Source organism: Mustelus asterias, chromosome 15 (genome assembly GCF_964213995.1).
Source record: "Mustelus asterias chromosome 15, sMusAst1.hap1.1, whole genome shotgun sequence".
Lineage (NCBI taxonomy): Eukaryota > Metazoa > Chordata > Chondrichthyes > Carcharhiniformes > Triakidae > Mustelus > Mustelus asterias.
The window spans coordinates 72,601,151-72,620,233 of NC_135815.1; the positions used below are offsets into that span (position 1 = coordinate 72,601,151).

At 40.5% G+C, this 19,083-nt stretch overlaps 1 protein-coding gene across 12 annotated transcripts in view; it reads left to right on the forward strand.

Annotated features, from left to right (window-relative positions):
* The window catches only part of afdna (afadin, adherens junction formation factor a), a 220,900-nt gene that overhangs the window by 100,144 nt on the left and 101,673 nt on the right, over window positions 1-19,083 (forward strand). For all 12 annotated transcript variants that reach the window (XR_013499669.1, XM_078230105.1, XM_078230109.1 and 9 more), the window contains exons 9-11: window positions 2,221-2,315; window positions 4,291-4,550; window positions 9,707-9,788. Coding sequence is in view for 11 of the 12 variants with exons in the window: in XM_078230105.1 (XP_078086231.1) it covers window positions 2,221-2,315; window positions 4,291-4,550; window positions 9,707-9,788 (437 nt within the window). In the remaining variant the exon portion in view is untranslated. The remainder of the gene's footprint in view (window positions 1-2,220; window positions 2,316-4,290; window positions 4,551-9,706; window positions 9,789-19,083) is intronic.

Below are 19,083 nucleotides of genomic sequence, written 5' to 3' on the forward strand. Positions count from 1 at the left end.
ATGATTTAGCTTGAACAAATAACTTTTGTGGAGCATCTGAAAAGCTTTCCAAAGCACATTTGCTCTATGGAATAAAAGTTCCCAAACATTTTTGTAACTAGAAGTACTAAAGCAAGTGAATATTGTTTTAAAATCTAGGCTATTGCACTTGGTTTCAGCCATTGGAGACCAGGGAACAAGATCCTGTTAATATTAGAATGAAGAGTTTCCCGTGTCGTCATATTTGCATTTACTGCCATTCCACTTTCAGAACAGAGGAACTCGGAGCAGGAGTAGGCCATCTGGCCCCTCGAGCCTGCTCTGCCATTCAATAAGATCATGGCTGATCTTTTCGTGGACTCAGCTCCACATACAAGCCCGCTCACCATAACCCTTAATTCCTTTACTGTTCAAAAATGTATCTATCCTTGCCTTAAAAACATTCAATGAGATAGCCTTAACTGCTTCACTGGGCAGAAAATTCCACAAATTCACAACCCTTTGTGTGAAGAAGTTCCTCCTCAACTCAGTCCTAAATCTGCTTCCCTTTATTTTGAGGCTATGCCCCCTAGTTCTAGTTTCACCTGCCAATGGAAACAACTTCCCTGCTTCTAATCTGTTCCCTTCATAATCTTATGTTTCTATAAGATCTCCCCTCATTCTTCTGAATTCCAATGAGTATAGCCCCAGTCTACTCAGTCTCTCCTCATAAGCCAACCCTCACAACTCCGGAACCAACCTGGTGAATCTCCTCTGTATCCCCTCTAGTGCCAGTATATCCTTTCTCAAGTAAAGAGACCAAAACTGTACACAGTACTCCAGGTATGGCCTCATCAGCACCTTATACAGCTGCAACATAATCTCGCTGTTTTTAAGCTCCAACGCTCTAGCAATAAAGGACAAAATTCCATTTGCCTTCTTAATTACCTGCTGCACTTGCAAACCAACTCCTTGAGATTCCTGCACACGGACATCCAGGTCCCTCTGCACAGCAGCATGCTACAATTTTTTACCATTTAAATAATCCATTTTGCTGTTATTCCTACCAAAATGGATGACTTATTTACCAACATTGTACTCCATCTGCTAGACCCTCGCCCACTCACTTAGACTATCTATATCCCTTTGCAGACTTTCAGCATCCTCTGCACACTTTGCTCTGCCACTCATCTAAATGTCATCTGCGAATTTTTACACACTACACTTGGTCCCCAACTCCAAATCATCTATAAATCGTAAACAATTGCGGTCCCAACACTGATCCCTGAGGCACACCATTAGTCACTGATCGCCAACCAGAAAAACACCCATTTACATTCACCCCCACTCTTTGCTTGTTAGTTAACCAATCCTCTATCCATGCTAATACATTACCGATAACACCGTGCACCTTTATCTTATGCAGCAGTCTTTGGTGCAGCATCTTGTTAAATGCCTTCTGGAAATCCAGATACACCACACCCACAGGTTCCCCATTGTCCACTGCACATGTAATGTTCTCAAAGAATTCCACCAAATTAGTCAAACATGACCTTCCCTTCATGAACCCATGCTGCATCTTACCAATGGGACAATTTATATCCCAGATGTCTTGCTATTTCTTCCTTGATGATGGATTCAAGCATTTTCCCTACTACAGAAGTTAAGCTAACAGTTACTTGTCTTTTGTCTACCTCCTTTTTTAAACAGTGGCATCACATTTGCTGTTTTCCAATCTGCGGGAACCACCCCAGAGTCCAGCGAATTTTGGTAAATTACCACCAGTGCATTTGCTGTTTCTCCCGCCATCTCTTTTAGTACCCTGGGATACATTCCATCAGGACGAGGAGACTTGTCTACCTTTAGCCCCATTAGCTTGCCCAACACTACATCTTTCGTGATAATAGTTTCTAGGTTCTCACTTGCCATAGCTTTCCTGTCATCAGTTTTTGGCATGTTATTTGTGTCTTCCACTGTGAAGAACAAGAACTTTGCAGCAAATGTTTATCCTAGCCTAATGTGATTGCATTGTTTCAGTTATCCAAAGAAAACGAGCAGGACGCTTTGAAACTGTCAATACTCTAAACCCAAATCTAGTAACCAACTTCGTACAGTATATTCGTTTCTTAGCTTTTTGGAGGCACATGTGCCAAATTGGCAACAAATGCAAAATTTTAACACAAATATAAAATGAATGTAATAATTGAACTAAATCAGACTAAACTGCATAACAGACTAAGCTGCATTTTAAAAATGTTGCAGATGGTTCCGATTCCAGAGATAAGCCAAAACTGTATCGTTTACAACTGAATGTAACAGATGTTGGTACTGAAAAGTCAGATGAGAACTCCATACAGGTAAGAACGAATTTTATGTAACTTTGTAATCCGATGTGGCCAGAAGAAAACGTGAACATTTTTCTGTGTCATCTGTAAATTTTGAAATTAAATCTGGGGCATTAATATGTCAAGAAAAAGTGGTCCTGAAAGCCCCACGAATAGCTTCCTTCAGTCTGAAGACCAACTGTTTCCTGTCACTCCATGCTGCTACTGTCCATTTTATTTCATGGGCTTCAACTTTTCTGGCACGCATATTATATGGCACCGTATCAATGTTTGGATTCCACTGCCTGGTGAAACCATGGAGGCTGTGCAGAAATATTTAAGGGCAAACTTAAATATCGGAGGCTGGATGAGAGGTAATTATTGTTGGGCCCAGCCAGATGAAGTTCTTTTTGTGATTTTGATCCTAGGCATTTGAATGTTCCTACTTCTTTGTGCTATAATTTACAAAATGCAGAAAGGCTTTTGGATATACATTTGTGGAAATATTTTGTGATGGTCAAGTTAACTATTTCAGCAATGGTGAATGCAATACACTTCATTCACCCAACATCTAGCTTCTGTACCAGGAATTCAGATCTGGTATTACATGAATTTCAGATTCAAAAGTGAAACAGCTTGTATTCTTAAAAACATACCAAAGCACAGTTCTTTAAAGAGCGCAGCCTGCTGCATGGTTCACTTGTTCACATGCTCTGCTTACTACTAGAAAACAAAAGGTTGCCATTTAAGCTAATGATGAGACAGTACCACTGTTACTTCCTCTTGCACCATTTAAAAGACAAATTTCTTATGGCTTTAGTTCTCCCTGTTGCTCATTCAAACCAGAACATTCCTTTGAAATGAGAGAAACAAGAAAGTATTATATTCTCTGCGCATGATGTTGACAAAAAAATAAAAGCAAATGAAAAATGAGCCAGAAGCTGCTATTGTGGAACAGCAGGTTCCACTGAATTGTGTTAGAGGTAAAACATCTGATGTACATTTCAGACAAGATAAGACTTCGAAATACAGTATTGCAATTTTGATTTAGTTGAGAGCAAAATTTCTCTTTGGAAATAAAAATGTGGTTCAGTGTTATTCCTTAAATGTCCTGCCCCAGTTACATAAAGAACATAAAGAACATAAGAAATAGGAGCAGGAGTAGGCCATCTAGCCCCTCGAGCCTGCCCCGCCATTCAATAAGATCATGGCTGATCTGAAGTGGATCAGTTCCACTTACCCGCCTGCTCCCCATAACCCCTAATTCCCTTACCGATCAGGAATCCATCTATCCGTGATTTAAACATATTCAACGAGGTAGCCTCCACCACTTCAGTGGGCAGAGAATTCCAGAGATTCGCCACCCTCTGAGAGAAGAAGTTCCTCCTCAACTCTGTCCTAAACTGACCCCCCTTTATTTTGAGGCTGTGCCCTCTAGTTCTAGTTTCCTTTCTAAGTGGAAAGAATCTCTCCACCTCTATTCACAGCTGTTCTTATTTACATTTTCTTATTCCAATCATTTTTTTTTTGCCATCCTCCACCACAACCACTGGTTCCCTGCCTTAGTACATGTTTAAAATCTGTTAATTCTGATAAAATCTGTTAATTCTGATAAAAGGTCCTAAGATATTAACTGTTTCTCATTCCATGAATGCTGCCTTACTGCTGAGCATTTCCTTTTTTATTTCCGACTTCTAGCATCTGTATTGTTTTGCTTTTGTTAAACTTATTGAGTGTAACCGGATACTCTCGCCTTTTCTGCAAAACTGTTGCATTTCTATGATAACTGGTAATTGCTGGTAACTTTTTTAAAATGTTGTATTATGTACAAATGATCTCAGAATGAGAATACATTTCAGAATAAAAGTTCCAATCGAAAATTGTCAAATGTGACTGATTTTACAGTTTTTAAAAAGTGGATTGTGAACCCAGCATTTCATTTTTTAAAAAATATACCGAAGTTTTAAATTAAAATTTTACGGTTTGTTATCTTTACTTGGTTTTGTAGCTTTTTGGTCCAGGAATTCAACCTCATCATTGCGATCTTACCAACATGGATGGCATAGTAACAGTTACCCCTCGCAGCTTTGATGCTGAAACTTATGTTGACGGCCAGCACATTAATGAGACGATCATGTTGCAAAGTGGCATGAACATTCAGTTTGGGTCATCACACGTGTTCAAGTTTGTTGATCCTACTCAGAATCATATGAGCAAGAGATCCATGGATGCAGGACCTATGGTCAAGGGCCAGCGAATTAAATCTGGGTAAGTTATTTTTGTTTAATTTTTGATCGGTTTTATTTTGGGGTATATGGGGGGGGGAGAAAAGCTTTTGGTGATGCTGCATCAGAGTTTCATATCTAAATGTGACTAAGGAAAGCACAGGATGCTAGTAGAATTTTTGATATATTGAACAGCTGGTGCTCTCCTTGCACTACATATGAATGGCATCTTATTTCTAAATATTAAATCTTTCTTCCATGATCGCAACCATTCACAAAGATAGTTTGGTCCCTTTAAGCTTCTCTCAAATTTCAGGTTTCTAAGTTAAAGGAGATAATTTATTCTGTAGATCCTGTCATCATTCTGCAAACAATACTCAAGATGCCAGCCAGTCTTTTTAATCCTCTGTTGAAAATTGAAATGTTTACCCAACATCTTTGAAGCATGGTATGAGCATTTTGGTACAGTTGTAATAGCAAGCTGAGCCATCCTCAAAATATTTTGAACTTGGTGGTTTAGAAGAATCCTCTTTAAAACCAACCTGGTGAAGAACCTTTCAATGCAGATTGTCATGTCAACCCACTCTCTGAAGAGTGTGTTGTCATTCAATAGAACTAAGTGGGTGTAGGTGTATTTGAATAAAACCATAAAGCAGCAGTGAGTGCTAATTTTTAAAAATCTCAATGCACAAAATATTATTGAGGAAGATGAAAGAAAGACTTGCATTTCTATAACACCTTTCATAACCTCAGAACATCCTGAAATGTCTTTTAGCCAATGATGCCAATTTGCAGACAGCAAGCTGCTACAAACAACAATGTGATAACCAAATATTCTGTTTACTTGGTGCTGTTGATTGAGGGATGATTATTGGCCAGGGCATTGGAGTTAACTTTCCTGCTCTTCATCAAAATAGTGTCATGGGTCATCCTGACAGTTGGCATTGCTTAAATCATGAGGAAAAAGCTCATCTTGTATTGGACACCACAGACGATACTTAGTCAGATTTTGTTGGCAGTGTGTGTGCACCTGATTAGAATGAACCTGTCATTACTGTGCTTCAATACATTCACCATGTGGCATCCTCTGTTTATTATTTTGTTCTTCTGTTGCTTTTGGCAGAATTGGAAGTTATTACTTTAATGTTGTTATGGTGGAATTCAAGTGATGGACACAAAATGGTTACCTGGCGCACACAATGGTTACCTGGGAAGGGACATTAAAAGGCACTGGCTTTTAGCACAGACAGTTACACAAAAAGTTAAAACCTGCAGTATCTGAATTGCTGCAGGAAGCTGGTCAGAGCTTGAGGCACTTTAGATAAGAGCAGACCCAGAACAATGAGTCTGATAATAAGGTCAGCCACAGATGGGGACATAAATACATAAAAAGAACAAGATCAGCCACTGAATGTATAGATCGAAACCAGTCATTGATAGAGGACATAACTGCATAAATGTATCCATTCTATGAACAATGACATGTTAACTGTCCATGTCCGTACCTGTCTGCTTGTAACGATGTGTTAACTATCGACGTCCGTATCTGTCCACTCCACTTGTAACGATGTGTTAACGGCTAATGTCCATACGGCCTATTGTCTAAAAGGTATAAAAATGATCAACTACCATTGTGTAGTTGAGAGGGTAGCTGCCAAGTACTGCGGAGTGCCAGTGCTTTCTCCCAAAGCTTTGACCGAAATAAAACTCTATTATTGAAACCTCCAAGTCTGACTCCGAAGTGGTAAATTTCCCACAACAATGTGATCAACTTGAAAGCCAAATGACTCAATTCTTTTAGCTTAAAAGCAGATTGATTCAGAAACCCATAGGCAGAAAGAGCTATATCACAATTTCCCTCTAGCACTGCTGGCACTCATTTGCTGCAGAAGCACTAACCAAACAATGTAGAACAATCTGGAACAACTTAAAGCAATGTTGCAAACATCCACAGGACATGGCTTTTAAGGACCTGAACCAGATTCAAACATTGTCCTCCCAGTTCTCTATCTCACTTCCATCATTTGTGATTCCCCGCTATGAAGACCATAAATAAAGTATTCCCACCACCGCTTGTTTTCATTTCCCTGGAGACTCATCAGCCATTGGGACTTTATTTAGAATGTTTTAACTCGACAGATCTGTACTGTCATTTCTCACTAATACATTTGTATCATATTGAGTGACCACAAAGGTATTACTTATATACCCAGATTTTCAGATCAATTATTGGAAGCATTTGTGATTTGTAAAACTGAGCAAACTGCAGACCACTAAGCTGAAAAAAATCAAATTTATAGCAGAAATTGGCCTGGACAAAAGCTTTTAATAAACTAAGAATCCCTTTCAAATAGGGCATTTAATTGTCATGGGTTCTTCAAAAGAGGTATATTTCCCATTACAATAGGTGCACAAATGCCTTTTATTTATCCATTTAAGGGATATGGGCTTTGCTGGCTTGACCAGCTTTATTGCCCAGCCCTAATTGCCCTCGAAGGTGGTGGAGGATGCAGCCTTGAATTGCTGCTGTCTGTGTAGTACAGGTACACCCACAGTGCTATTCGGAAGGGACTTCCAGGATTATGATCCAATGACAGTGAAGGAATGACAATATATTTCCAAATCAGGATGGTGAGTGACTTGGAGGCTAACTTGTCGGTGGTGATGTTTCCATGTATCTGCTGCCCTTGTCCTTCTAGTGGTTGTGGATTTGGAAGGTGTTGTCCAAGAACCATGGTGACTTCCTTCAGTGCATTTTGTGGATGGCACACACTGCTGGCACTGTGCTTCACGGTGGAGGAAGTGAATGCTAGTGGATGAGGTGCTCATCAAGCGGGCTGCTTTGTCCTAGATGGTGTCAAGCTTCTTGAGTAGTTTTGGAGCTGCACTCTTCCAAGTGAGTGGAGGGTATTCCATTACACTCCTGACTGGAAATCTAAACACACAACATCCACGGGTTCCCCTTTACCCACGTTGCTTGTTACTTCCTCAAAGAACTCCAATACTGACTTGTGCCTTGTAGACTGTGGACAGATTTTGGGGAGTCAGGAGATGAGTTACACAGTGGGATTCCCAGCATCTGATCTACTTTTGTTGCCACAGTATTTATATGGCTAGTCCAGTTAAGTTTTTAATCAATGGTAACTCCCAGGATATTGTTAATTGGGAATTCGGCAATGGTAATGCCATTGAATGTCATGGGGCGATGGTTAGTTTCTCTCTTGTTGGAGCTGGTCATTACTTGCCACTTGTTTGGTACAAATGTTACTTGCTACTTGTCAGCCTAAGTCTGGGTGTTGCCCAGGTCATGCTGTATTTGAATATAGACTACTTTAATATCTGAGGAGAGCCTGGACTACTGCTATACGTCTTATGTGCTGTTATGCATGGATGTCAAATCTAAACGATCAAAATGCAATATATAATGAGATGTTTTTGGAGACATGGACGTTATTGTGAATAGCTAAAAACAACCCAGAAATACCTTTTTTCAAAAAAACTGTTGTATATTACTTGGAATTTACAGCCTAAATAGTCCAATTGATCCAACATTTGTTGTCATAAATGCCAACATTTATGCTCCTCCTTCCACCCTTCTTCATCTAACCCTACCAGTATATCCTTCTATTCCTTCCTCCCTCAAGCTTAGCAAGCTTCCCTTTAAATGCATCTATGCTCTTTGCTTCAATTGTTCCTCGTGGTACCATGTTCTGCATTCCTTACTTATCCAAAGAGTTTAAGTTTATCTTGAATTCCCTATTGGATTTATTGGTTGCTATCTTACATTTTCTGCCCTGAAATAAATCTATCACACTTACTTCATGCTTGGCACAAAGTAATATGCAGTCACTAATGTGCCAAAGTAAGGATTAGACTAACAAACAGTATGCAAAACTATCTTTCTACTCTGTCGAAGGGCCTCACTGGGTGAGCTGCTAATCTCAGCTATTCTATGGAACGTTGCTCAGCATGAGTAATCAAATGATGAGCTCTACCGTTTGTACCTTTCTGCAATAGTGACATTTCTTTGACCTACAAGTTTGTATTTAAATTTAGATTGAAAAGATATGAATGAGGTGAAAATGAATTTCAGGGAAAGGAAGAAAGATTATTTTTTCAATGACTCATCATTCAGTCAGAGTCAGAGGCTTACAGCATGGAAACAGCCCTTCGGCCCAACTTGTCCATGCCGCTGTTTTTTTTAAACCCCAAAGCTAATCCCAATTGCCCGCATTTGGCCCATATCCCTCTATACGCATCTTACCCATGTAACTATCTAAATGCTTTTTAAAAGACAAAATTGTACCATGCAATTGTGCAAAACTGCAGTTTTTATAAAGATCTTCAGCTTTGTTTCACAATTTGTAGAAAGAAAAAAAAATGCCTCATGGTTCCATTTCTACTTGGAAAACATGGGATAACAACACTGATTTCCTGGGATTTAGACTCCGTTTAGACTCTGTCTGTCAATATGTTGTTAAACACAAAGGGCTTAAATTTCAACTATATTGTGTCAGATGCAAATTTGCTTAATCATCTCCTGGCTTTCAACTAATCATCTCTCTTCCTTCCCCATTTCACATTATGTTGCTCATGGACCTGAAAGGCAAATGCCCCTCATCTAACATAAACTAGAAGCAGGAGGCCATTCAGCCCTTCAAGCCTGCTCTGGCATTCATTATGATCATGCCTGATCAAATTCGGTAACCTGATCCCCATCTTGGAATGCTGCGAGCATTCTCTGTTTGCATTCTCTGCAGTTATTTTTGCTCTTAAGTTTTATTTACTCCTTCCTTGTCTTGCCCTATTGTGTTTGGCCAGTGATATGCTTTTAATAATTTTGGAAGACAAAGGATAGGATCAGTCAAATGTAATTCTCAAAAACCTGAGTCTGAAAAATAAAAATGTAATGAGGTGGAAGTTTGGAACAAATGCTTGCAGTTATTGGACTCTGCTCCATCTTTTTGATTTTCTTTGAAATTTTAATATTAGTAAATTAAATGTAATTAAACAAGTCTCTAACAAAGCTTTAAGAAACTGGAAACATTTTGTAAAAGCCTAATTAATTCTGCTGTTCTATCCCAATCTTGCAATTGTGCTTAGTGTGGAATAAATTTCAGTGTATTTGGGGAAAACAATTGAATTAGTGTTAAATTTAAAATGTTTTTTTTTAAAAAAAGCAATTATTGTGATTTACAGGCAAGGATCCCGAAGTGTCCAAGAAACAACATTTGATCTAGATGGAGACATTCACAGTGGTGTTCCGTTAACTTCAAGCAAGGTAACCTTTCTCTTTTTACTTTTGGGGTATTGTATGAAATTGGGTGCATCTGAATTGAATTGCACTGTTGTGAAAGTGAATACTGAACAAAATAGAATACTTCAAATCAATTCATGGATGTTCTGTCAATGATAACCTCCATATAATAATCTATATAAACTGGACTCTTAAGTTAGCTTTAACCTTTGAATTGTGCTGATGGATTTTTCATGTATTTTTGATTGTGTTGCTCTCTTTGTGCAGCCACCTGCCTCAGCTGTGGCTTTACTTCAAATCTTCCCCTCGAGCTCCAACAGCATTTGATGCTTCAAAAGAGAAAATGCTGTTGGTTTGGGTAGTCTACATTAATGATGTTGATATTCCGTTTTTGAGATATTTTAAACTTCTGTCGATTCACTATTTTCCCATCTGCCCTTCCCATAAAGAGAGGTGTTAAGAATAGCCAAGCATCAAATGCTGGATACTTTGCTGGATGCCGGAATCTGAAACCAAAAGAGCAAATGCTAGAAAATCTCAGCAGGTCTGGCAGCATCTGAAAGGAGAGAAAAGAGGTGATGTTTCAAGTCCAGATGACCCTTTGTCAAAGCTAAAAGGCATAGAAAGTGGAAGATATTTATACTGCAGGGTGAGGGATTGAAAGATGAATCATAGCCACAGAAAAAGACTGCTAATGACAGTCCACAGAGAATAAAGGGTGTGAATGGCCAAATGGCAGAGAAGCTAAAATGAGAGGGTAAGCTGTGACAGGCCATTCACACCCTTTATTCTCTCTGTGGACTGTTATTAACAGTCTTTTCCCCTGGTTCCTGTGGCTATGACTCATCTTTCATTTCCTCACCCTCTCCCACTTCCATTTTTTAGCTTTGACAAAGGGTCACCTGGACTCAACGTCACCTCTTTTCTCTCCTTACAGATGCTGCCAGACCTGTTGAAATTTAACAGCATTTTCTCTTTTTAAGCATCAAATGCTGTTGGAGCTCGAGGGGAAGATTTGAAGTAAAGTCACAGCTGAGGCAGGTGGCTGCACAAAGAGAGCAACACAATCAAAAATACATGATAAATGGGAAAATGCAAAAATACTTGAGAGAATGGTACTACCAGTGGAATGGATTAAAAGAATAAATTGCAACTTGCATCCACATTTGTTCAATGAGGTTGGCTGACTTAGAAAGTGTTCAAAATAGGAAATGTACTTGCGGGGGGTGGAGGCAAAATTGAGTGATATGTATTTTTATCCATAGTTTTCAGAGTGAACAATGTGTAAATCATTCTACAGTCTCTTAAAAGTGGGCTATTAAAGCTGATAAATGCTTGAAACAATATTATTAAACACCCACTTTCTACATGACAAAAGAAAAGTCAATGTTTCAGTGACTAAAAAGGACTTCCACTGAAACTCCTATTTAGTCACCTACGTTTACAATTCTCATGTCAGGAACTAATAGATATAAGCTTACAATTCATAACGTTGACAATTTGACACACATTTGGTTAGTTTTACTGAGCCGAGTTGTAGGATAGATGTTGAAAATGGAGAAGTCAAATTTCATATAGGGGTTGCTTTACTGAGCTTGTTTGTAATGTCCGCCGAGTCATATTTCTTTGAATATTTTTCCTTGTATTCAGCTGGGTCTATGTGCCTTGCCGAATCCTGTAAACAAATTGTTTCTAAACTATTTTGGACTTCTCTATATTGTAGCAAGTCCAGAATGAGCTCTGCATATAAACCTCCAGTTTTACGCTCTGTTGCTTCCAAAATGAGAGAAATCAATATAATTGGATAAATCAATTAGTTAACTGATTGTGTAGCATTCTACAAATATAGCTGGTCCACTTAATCATTTAACCATCAATGAAAAATCATGCTTCAGTGACTTCTGTTTCTCCTAGTAGACACAGTTTCAAAACTAATATGAATAATGTGGTATCCACTTGCAGTGATGCATCGTTCAAACGTAGCCCAAGTTATTTCACTTACTTTTCAGGATCTCTGCTGCAATTGCTTATTTTGTATCCAAGCAAAGAAATTCTATACTTGGATGCTGGGGTAACTTAACCAACAGAGTCATAAACAATATTTTGTATGCAAACTGAAGTAGCCATCCCTGCTGTATTTTGGAATAGGTCAGGTTGGCATCAGGTCTGATCACGTTGGAGGTCATTGTGTGCCACACTCTAAAACCTTTACAGTAAAGTCCTGCCATTCATGAGGGTTGCGTTCCCTTGAAACCACGCAAATTGCAAATGATGAACCTGTTTTTCCATGGGGCTCAATCAGATGAATTCCAGCCATGCGAGGACAATGGTTTGTATAGTTACTCTAAATTGTGGTGCAATGCCTGGATGCAAAAAATGGGGAGCCTCTAAGCAATGCATTGTTGACTATTTCAAAACGAACTGAGCCATTATAGCAACGAAGTATTGGTAAGTGAAGGCGCCAACCAGGAAGCCGCTAAAGGCCGGACTTTACTGCACCATAAATTCCTTGGAAAATTGTTGGTGCACAGTAACAGTGGATACAATGGTACTTGGATGTGAACACAGTAAGAAGTTTAACAACACCAGGTTAAAGTCCAACAGGTTTATTTGGTAGCAAAAGCCACACAAGCTTTCGAGGCTCTGAGCCCCTTCTTCAGGTGAGTGGGAATTCTGTTCACAAACAGAACTTATAAGACACAGACTCAATTTACATGAATAATGGTTGGAATGCGAATACTTACAACTAATCCAGTCTTTAAGAAACAAAACAATGGGAGTGGAGAGAGCATCAAGACAGGCTAAAAAGATGTGTATTGTCTCCAGACAAGACAGCCAGTGAAACTCTGCAGGTCCACGCAACTGTGGGAGTTACAAATAGTGTGACATAAATTCTGATTCTAGGATCGCATGATAAAGACTCAGGAGGAAAAAAGCAGAAATATTTATGTGAAATAGTGTGACATAAACCCAATATCCCGGTTGAGGCCGTCCTTGTGTGTGCGGAACCTGGCTATCAGTTTCTGCTCCGCGACTCTGCGCTGTCGTGTGTCGCGAAGGCCGCCTTGGAGAACGCTTACCCGAATATCAGAGGCCGAATGCCCGTGACCGCTGAAGTGCTCCCCAACAGGAAGAGAACAGTCTTGCCTGGTGATTGTCGAGCGGTGTTCATTCATCCGTTGTCGCAGTGTCTGCATAGTTTCCCCAATGTACCATGCCTCGGGACATCCTTTCTTGCAGCGTATCAGGTAGACAACGTTGGCCGAGTTGCAAGAGTATGTACCGTGTACCTGGATGTCCCGAGGATGTCCCGAGGCATGGTACATTGGGGAAACTATGCAGACACTGCGACAACGGATGAATGAACACCGCTCGACAATCACCAGGCAAGACTGTTCTCTTCCTGTTGGGGAGCACTTCAGCGGTCACGGGCATTCGGCCTCTGATATTCGGGTAAGCGTTCTCCAAGGCGGCCTTCGCGACACACGACAGCGCAGAGTCGCGGAGCAGAAACTGATAGCCAGGTTCCGCACACACAAGGACGGCCTCAACCGGGATATTGGGTTTATGTCACACTATTTCACATAAATATTTCTGCTTTTTTCCTCCTGAGTCTTTATCATGCGATCCTAGAATCAGAATTTATGTCACACTATTTGTAACTCCCACAGTTGCGTGGACCTGCAGAGTTTCACTGGCTGTCTTGTCTGGAGACAATACACATCTTTTTAGCCTGTCTTGATGCTCTCTCCACTCCCATTGTTTTGTTTCTTAAAGACTGGATTAGTTGTAAGTATTCGCATTCCAACCATTATTCATGTAAATTGAGTCTGTATCTTATAAGTTCTGTTTGTGAACAGAATTCCCACTCACCTGAAGAAGGGGCTCAGAGCCTCGAAAGCTTGTGTGGCTTTTGCTACCAAATAAACCTGTTGGACTTTAACCTGGTGTTGTTAAACTTCTTACTGTGTTTACCCCAGTCCAACGCCGGCATCTCCACATCATGACTTGGATGTGATGCATGCTTCTCTTTAATCTTTAACATTACAAAACTGCTGGCGTTTTCAGAGTCCAGAGGATTTTCCTTTAGAGTCTAAAGGGAAGACTGGGGGTAGCCAGGAAGACAGCATACTGACCTAGCCTCCAAAGCCCAAGTGGAGATTTTGAGTTACCCTGTCCTAAGCTATCATTCCATACAGGCATAAAAATCCAGTATTGTTTGCAGTTCAGGGGATGTAGCTTGCCATCCTGTTCAGGGAGTTGAAGCTGTGGCAATGATTACCTTGGACACTTTCCTGTTGCAGAAGAACACGGAGATGTGCTCTTCATCAGTCGCTTTCACCTCCACACCCACTTATTTAACCAAGTGTCAACCCCTCCAAACAGCAAACCTTTTGACCACTTCCACTCTTCTTCCACCTGGACGATGACTCCTGGCATCTTACCCTCTCAACGCCTTTACGTTGAGAGCTGCTGACATGACATTGGTTGTCTCCATTCTCTGCTGCCCTCATTTACTGTAGCCTACTTCCTTCTGATCATGCAGTACTCTTGTTCTCTCAGTTCCCAGCTTAACATTGTCGGACCTGCTAAGGTTAGCACTGTTGTCTGGCATACTGATTTCTACCTAGTTGAGGCCAAACGCTACCTGACACTTTTTCCAACTCTTCCTGGACTATGACCCCACCACCAAAAATTTAACCATTGTTTCCAGGGCTGTCATTGATCTCATATCCACTTCTTACAAGATCTTCCTTCCATGGTTTCCAACTTCATAGTTCCCCAATCCATTCAACCTGTTTCTACCACCTTCCCAAGATTCCTGCCAATGACACCTACTCATGGAAATACAGGGCATGCAACACCTGCCCTTTTACCTACTCCATTTTCTCTGTCTAGGGCCCCAAACATTCCTTCCAGTTGAAACAGCAGTTTTCTGTATCTCTTATTGTACTGGACTCGCTGCTCACAATGTAGTTCCCCCTACATTAGGGAGACCAAACACAGACCAAGTGACCGTTTTGCAGAGCATCTCTGGTCTGCAAGCATGACCCCAAACTTGTTGCCTGTCATTTAATTTGTATACCATGCTCTCACTTTGGAAGAGTGTAACAACAGGACAAGAACAGAATGGTCAGTGAAGCTCAGTACAAGCTTGAAATTGTACCACCTCTTTCAACTGGGCACTTTGCAGCCTTTGGACCCAGTATCAAATTCAAGAATTTTAGATTGTAATGAATGCTCCATTCTGTTTGTTTTTTCTTGTTTCTTTCTTATTTCCTTAACTTGGAATTCAAATAGCAGCTATTTGGGATTCTGCCATTAACACCACTTCTGGACAGATGCTTCGTTTCTTTGCTCATTCCTTTTATTTACTAGTGTCACAAGTAGGCTTACATTGACATTGCAGTGAAGTTACTGTGAAAATCCCCTCGTTGCCATACTCCGGCACCTATTCGGGTACACTGAGGGAGAATTTAGCATGGCCAATGCACCTAACCATCACATTTTTCAGATTGGGAGGAAACTGGAGCACTCGGAGGAAACTCACGCAGGCATGGGGAGAACGTGGAGACTCTGCACAGGCAATGACTCAAGCTGGGAATCGAACCTGGATCCCTGGCACTGAGGCGGCAGTGCTAACCACTGTGCCACCGTGCCGACCATTGGTCTAATCCGTTTGGCCTTGCAACCTTTAAAACTTTGTTGGTTAATTTCTCCTCCACTCTTTCCACCACAGACTTTCTTTTTAGTTCTTCTAATCCTCCTGTTTCAGTTACCCAAAATGTAATAGGAATCTAATTTTCCTAATTTTGATGAAGTGCCACATACCTGTCCATTAACTCTTTCTCTCTCCACAGATTTTCCAGACGGTCTTGTATATATCCAACATTTTCTGTTTTGATTATGGAGATGTGTTTGTTGAGATCTTGGAACTATTTTGCTGAAATATGGGCAGACAGGATCTGGAAATATGTAATTGTTTTCAAGGTCTCAGCAAAATTCAATGGGTGCTCCATCTGTTAGGCCTTTGTAAATGTTGTGAGTGGACTTGCATAGGTATGAAAGTCATGGTATCACTATTATAATCTGGTTGTTTCCATCAATACAAGCTTATTTTGTTGACAGTCTCAGCTTTAGGACAGAGGCATTAGTTTGCAGATTTTGATTGTGGATGCAACTTATTATATTTTGGAAAAACTGTCAAGCTGTCTCTAAAACTGAAGTGAAATAACGGCTCAATTCCATTTGGCATGGCATGTTATCCCACAAGTTTGTTTTTGTTATCTGTAGAATGTTCAGCCTTCCAAATAAATTTGCAAGTCCTGACAGCTTTTCTTCTGTTTGGTACAACCCCTTCAAGGAAGCTGCAGCTGGTTAAATGCATTGCAGATGGTTACAACCTTATAGGTGAGAAACCAGAGGGCAGATTAAAGGAGTTCACCTTTCTCTGTGGCTACTCTTCCTGGGAAAATAGTTATTCTGGATCTTGTTGCTCTGCCTTTCTAAGATTTCAATGAGCAATATTTGTGATTGAACGGATATTGCTTTAGAATTAAAATGTTACACAGATATCTTAGAAATCTTAGAAACCCTACAGCACAGAAATAGGCCATTCGGCCCATCGAGTCTGCACCGACCACAGTCCCACCCAGGCCCTACCCCCATGTCCCTACATATTTACCAACTAATCCCTCTAACCTGCGCATCCCAGGACACTAAGGGCAATTTTAGCATGGCCAATCAACCTAACCTGCACATCTTTGGACTGTGGGAGGAAACCGGAGCACCCGGAGGAAACCCACGCAGACACGAGGAGAATGTGCAAACTCCACACAGACAGTGACCCAAGCCGGGAATCGCTGTGAAGCAGCAGTGCTAACCACTGTGCTACCGTGCCGCCCCTATCAAATTAGACAAATTTCCAAATGTATGCTAGATCGTTTCAGTAGTCTTCAGTTGCAGGGGGTATGATGTCTGTACCCTTGGGGTACTTTGGTTTGTGAAGTAAGGAGTTGGTGTCAGCCTTGGCGTGAAGTCCAAAGGCCAGCTCTGAGTGAAGGCTAACCCAGTTGATACAGATACCTGTCATATCGAATGCACATGTGACAAATGCTTAAACTTTCAGTACTTCAAATTTGATGTTTTTGTCAGATTTGCTCTTTTACAAAAATATGATTGTGCAAAAGATGGTTAGAAGCACCATGATACATTGATTCCTTTTGTTAGACATGAGGGGATGATCCAGAAGAGCATTTGTGATACCTTAACCCAGTAGCGAGAAGCAATGAAATTATCTCTTGACCATCAATATTCCAAGTCTGGTTTATACTAAATTGCCTTGTAATCTAATGATTGGAGCCATGGATAATGAACGGAATTCTCTGGCCATTCACGCCCTGCCGCCGCTGCTTGTGAGGATAGAGAATCAGCCAAATCTCTGTTCACTGCAATGGGGTGGAGATGCCGGCGTTGGACTGGGGTAAACACATTAAGAAGTTTAACAACACCAGGTTAAAGTCCAACAGGTTTATTTGGTAGCAAAAGCCGCACTGTAATGGGACCAGAGAATCCCGCTGGCATGAAGAGCCAGAGAATCCCGCCCAACGTTTTGTTCAATTTGTGTTGCTAAGGCTAATTTAGCACCCAAAACTACATTGTACTCCAGATGTGGTATAACCAGACTTTGTATAGCTGTAGCAGAACTTCCCCTTTATATTCTAGCCCTCTAATTATAAATTCCATATTCCATTCATCTATTATGGTGGAACCGTATCGAATGCCTTCCAGAAGTCCTATAAACTATATAGTAGTCTAACTTCAGCTGCTTTCTCAAAAGTTCAATTATATTGATGCGCTCTGAAATTTCTCTCAAGTGCTCAGCCACTCTGTCTTAATTGTAGATTCCAATAACGTACAACAGATATTAGACCAACAGGTCTATAATGTCCTGATTTCTCTCTGCTTTCTCAAATTGCAAACGCAATTGATTATTTTCCAGTTTGAAGAGAATCCTGAATCAGGGTGCTTTGGACAATTGCGATTGAAGCATCTGCAGTTTTCTCACCTCGCTCCTTAACATCTGGGTGGAAACCAATGCATCCTGGGGATTTGTCAGCCTTCAGTGCCATTATTTTTTTCTAATACTAGTTTTCTCGTAGAATGTGGAAATATTAAATAAACTAGGGTCAAATTCTTATGGGTGGTTAAATGGTAATTCGATTGCTTTGCACTACTGGGTTATGGGGCAAAGCAAATAGAACTGTAACTTCAAATAGAATGGTGGGTTTCTATATCGTGTATGTCCAAAAGATAATGCTTTTACTCAGTACTGCACTGACGTGCCAGCCAAAATTATGTACTCAGACTTGAACTTAAACCAACAGCCTTCAGAAATGAGAGAAAGCAACTAAAGCTTTGCGGTGAAAACCTTGAAGTACCACAACACTGGACCCAGCATTAGAGGACAGTGTTGCGTGTGGCAGTAGATAAATTTGGGCACTTCAGCTTTGATAGAAAGTGACTTGTTGGAAACATGCAGGATATAGTATAGTAGCTTAAATCTGGCTGTACAAACTGGAGTTGTCAGTGATTCTTAGAATGTGCCATGCATTAGTTTTAATTGAGTAAAGTAAAAGAAAACTTAGCTGGACAATTTGGGCGGTGCCTTACTAGTTGCCCCCTTTGCTGCTTGCCTGGTCTATTTCCATGACTTTTGACCCCACCCAACCTGGCTTGACCTGAACCGTTCAGTCTGAAATCGGGTATGGCCTCAGCCATTGCCAGTTTTGAGATACTACCTGTATAGGGGAAAAGTAAATTCATAAAATTTCTTTAAATGAAACTTAACAGTAGGACAGGGGAGGACATGGGTTAAAATGTTTAGGGTAGTTGTCAGAAAACTCTTATTGATGTGGTGGCAAACAAGTGGAAAGGAGTTTTGGCTACTGAAAGGGGGAGGAACTCAAAAATCATTGAAAAAAAATGGTACATTGATTTGGAGTGGCAAGCTGGAGGGCAGGGGGCTGAAAACCAAGGTATTTCTATCATGTGTAGTTAAGGTGACCTTCCTTCCTTGAGTTACTTTCTGATCTTTAGAAGTAGTTGCCCTTGAGATCTATTTTTGATTTTGATTCAACTTTCAATATTCCATCTCCCAGCTGCTTTGGCATCAACTGGAACACCCAAAATGTCCCAGATCTTTGTATACATATTCTTGGTGGAATTGAACTGTAGTTTGCCTTTGGCAAAAAAAAATCTTCCTTTCCTTGCAGGGTATGGTTGTATTCTACATTAATGGTGTCTTGCGTTAGATCTT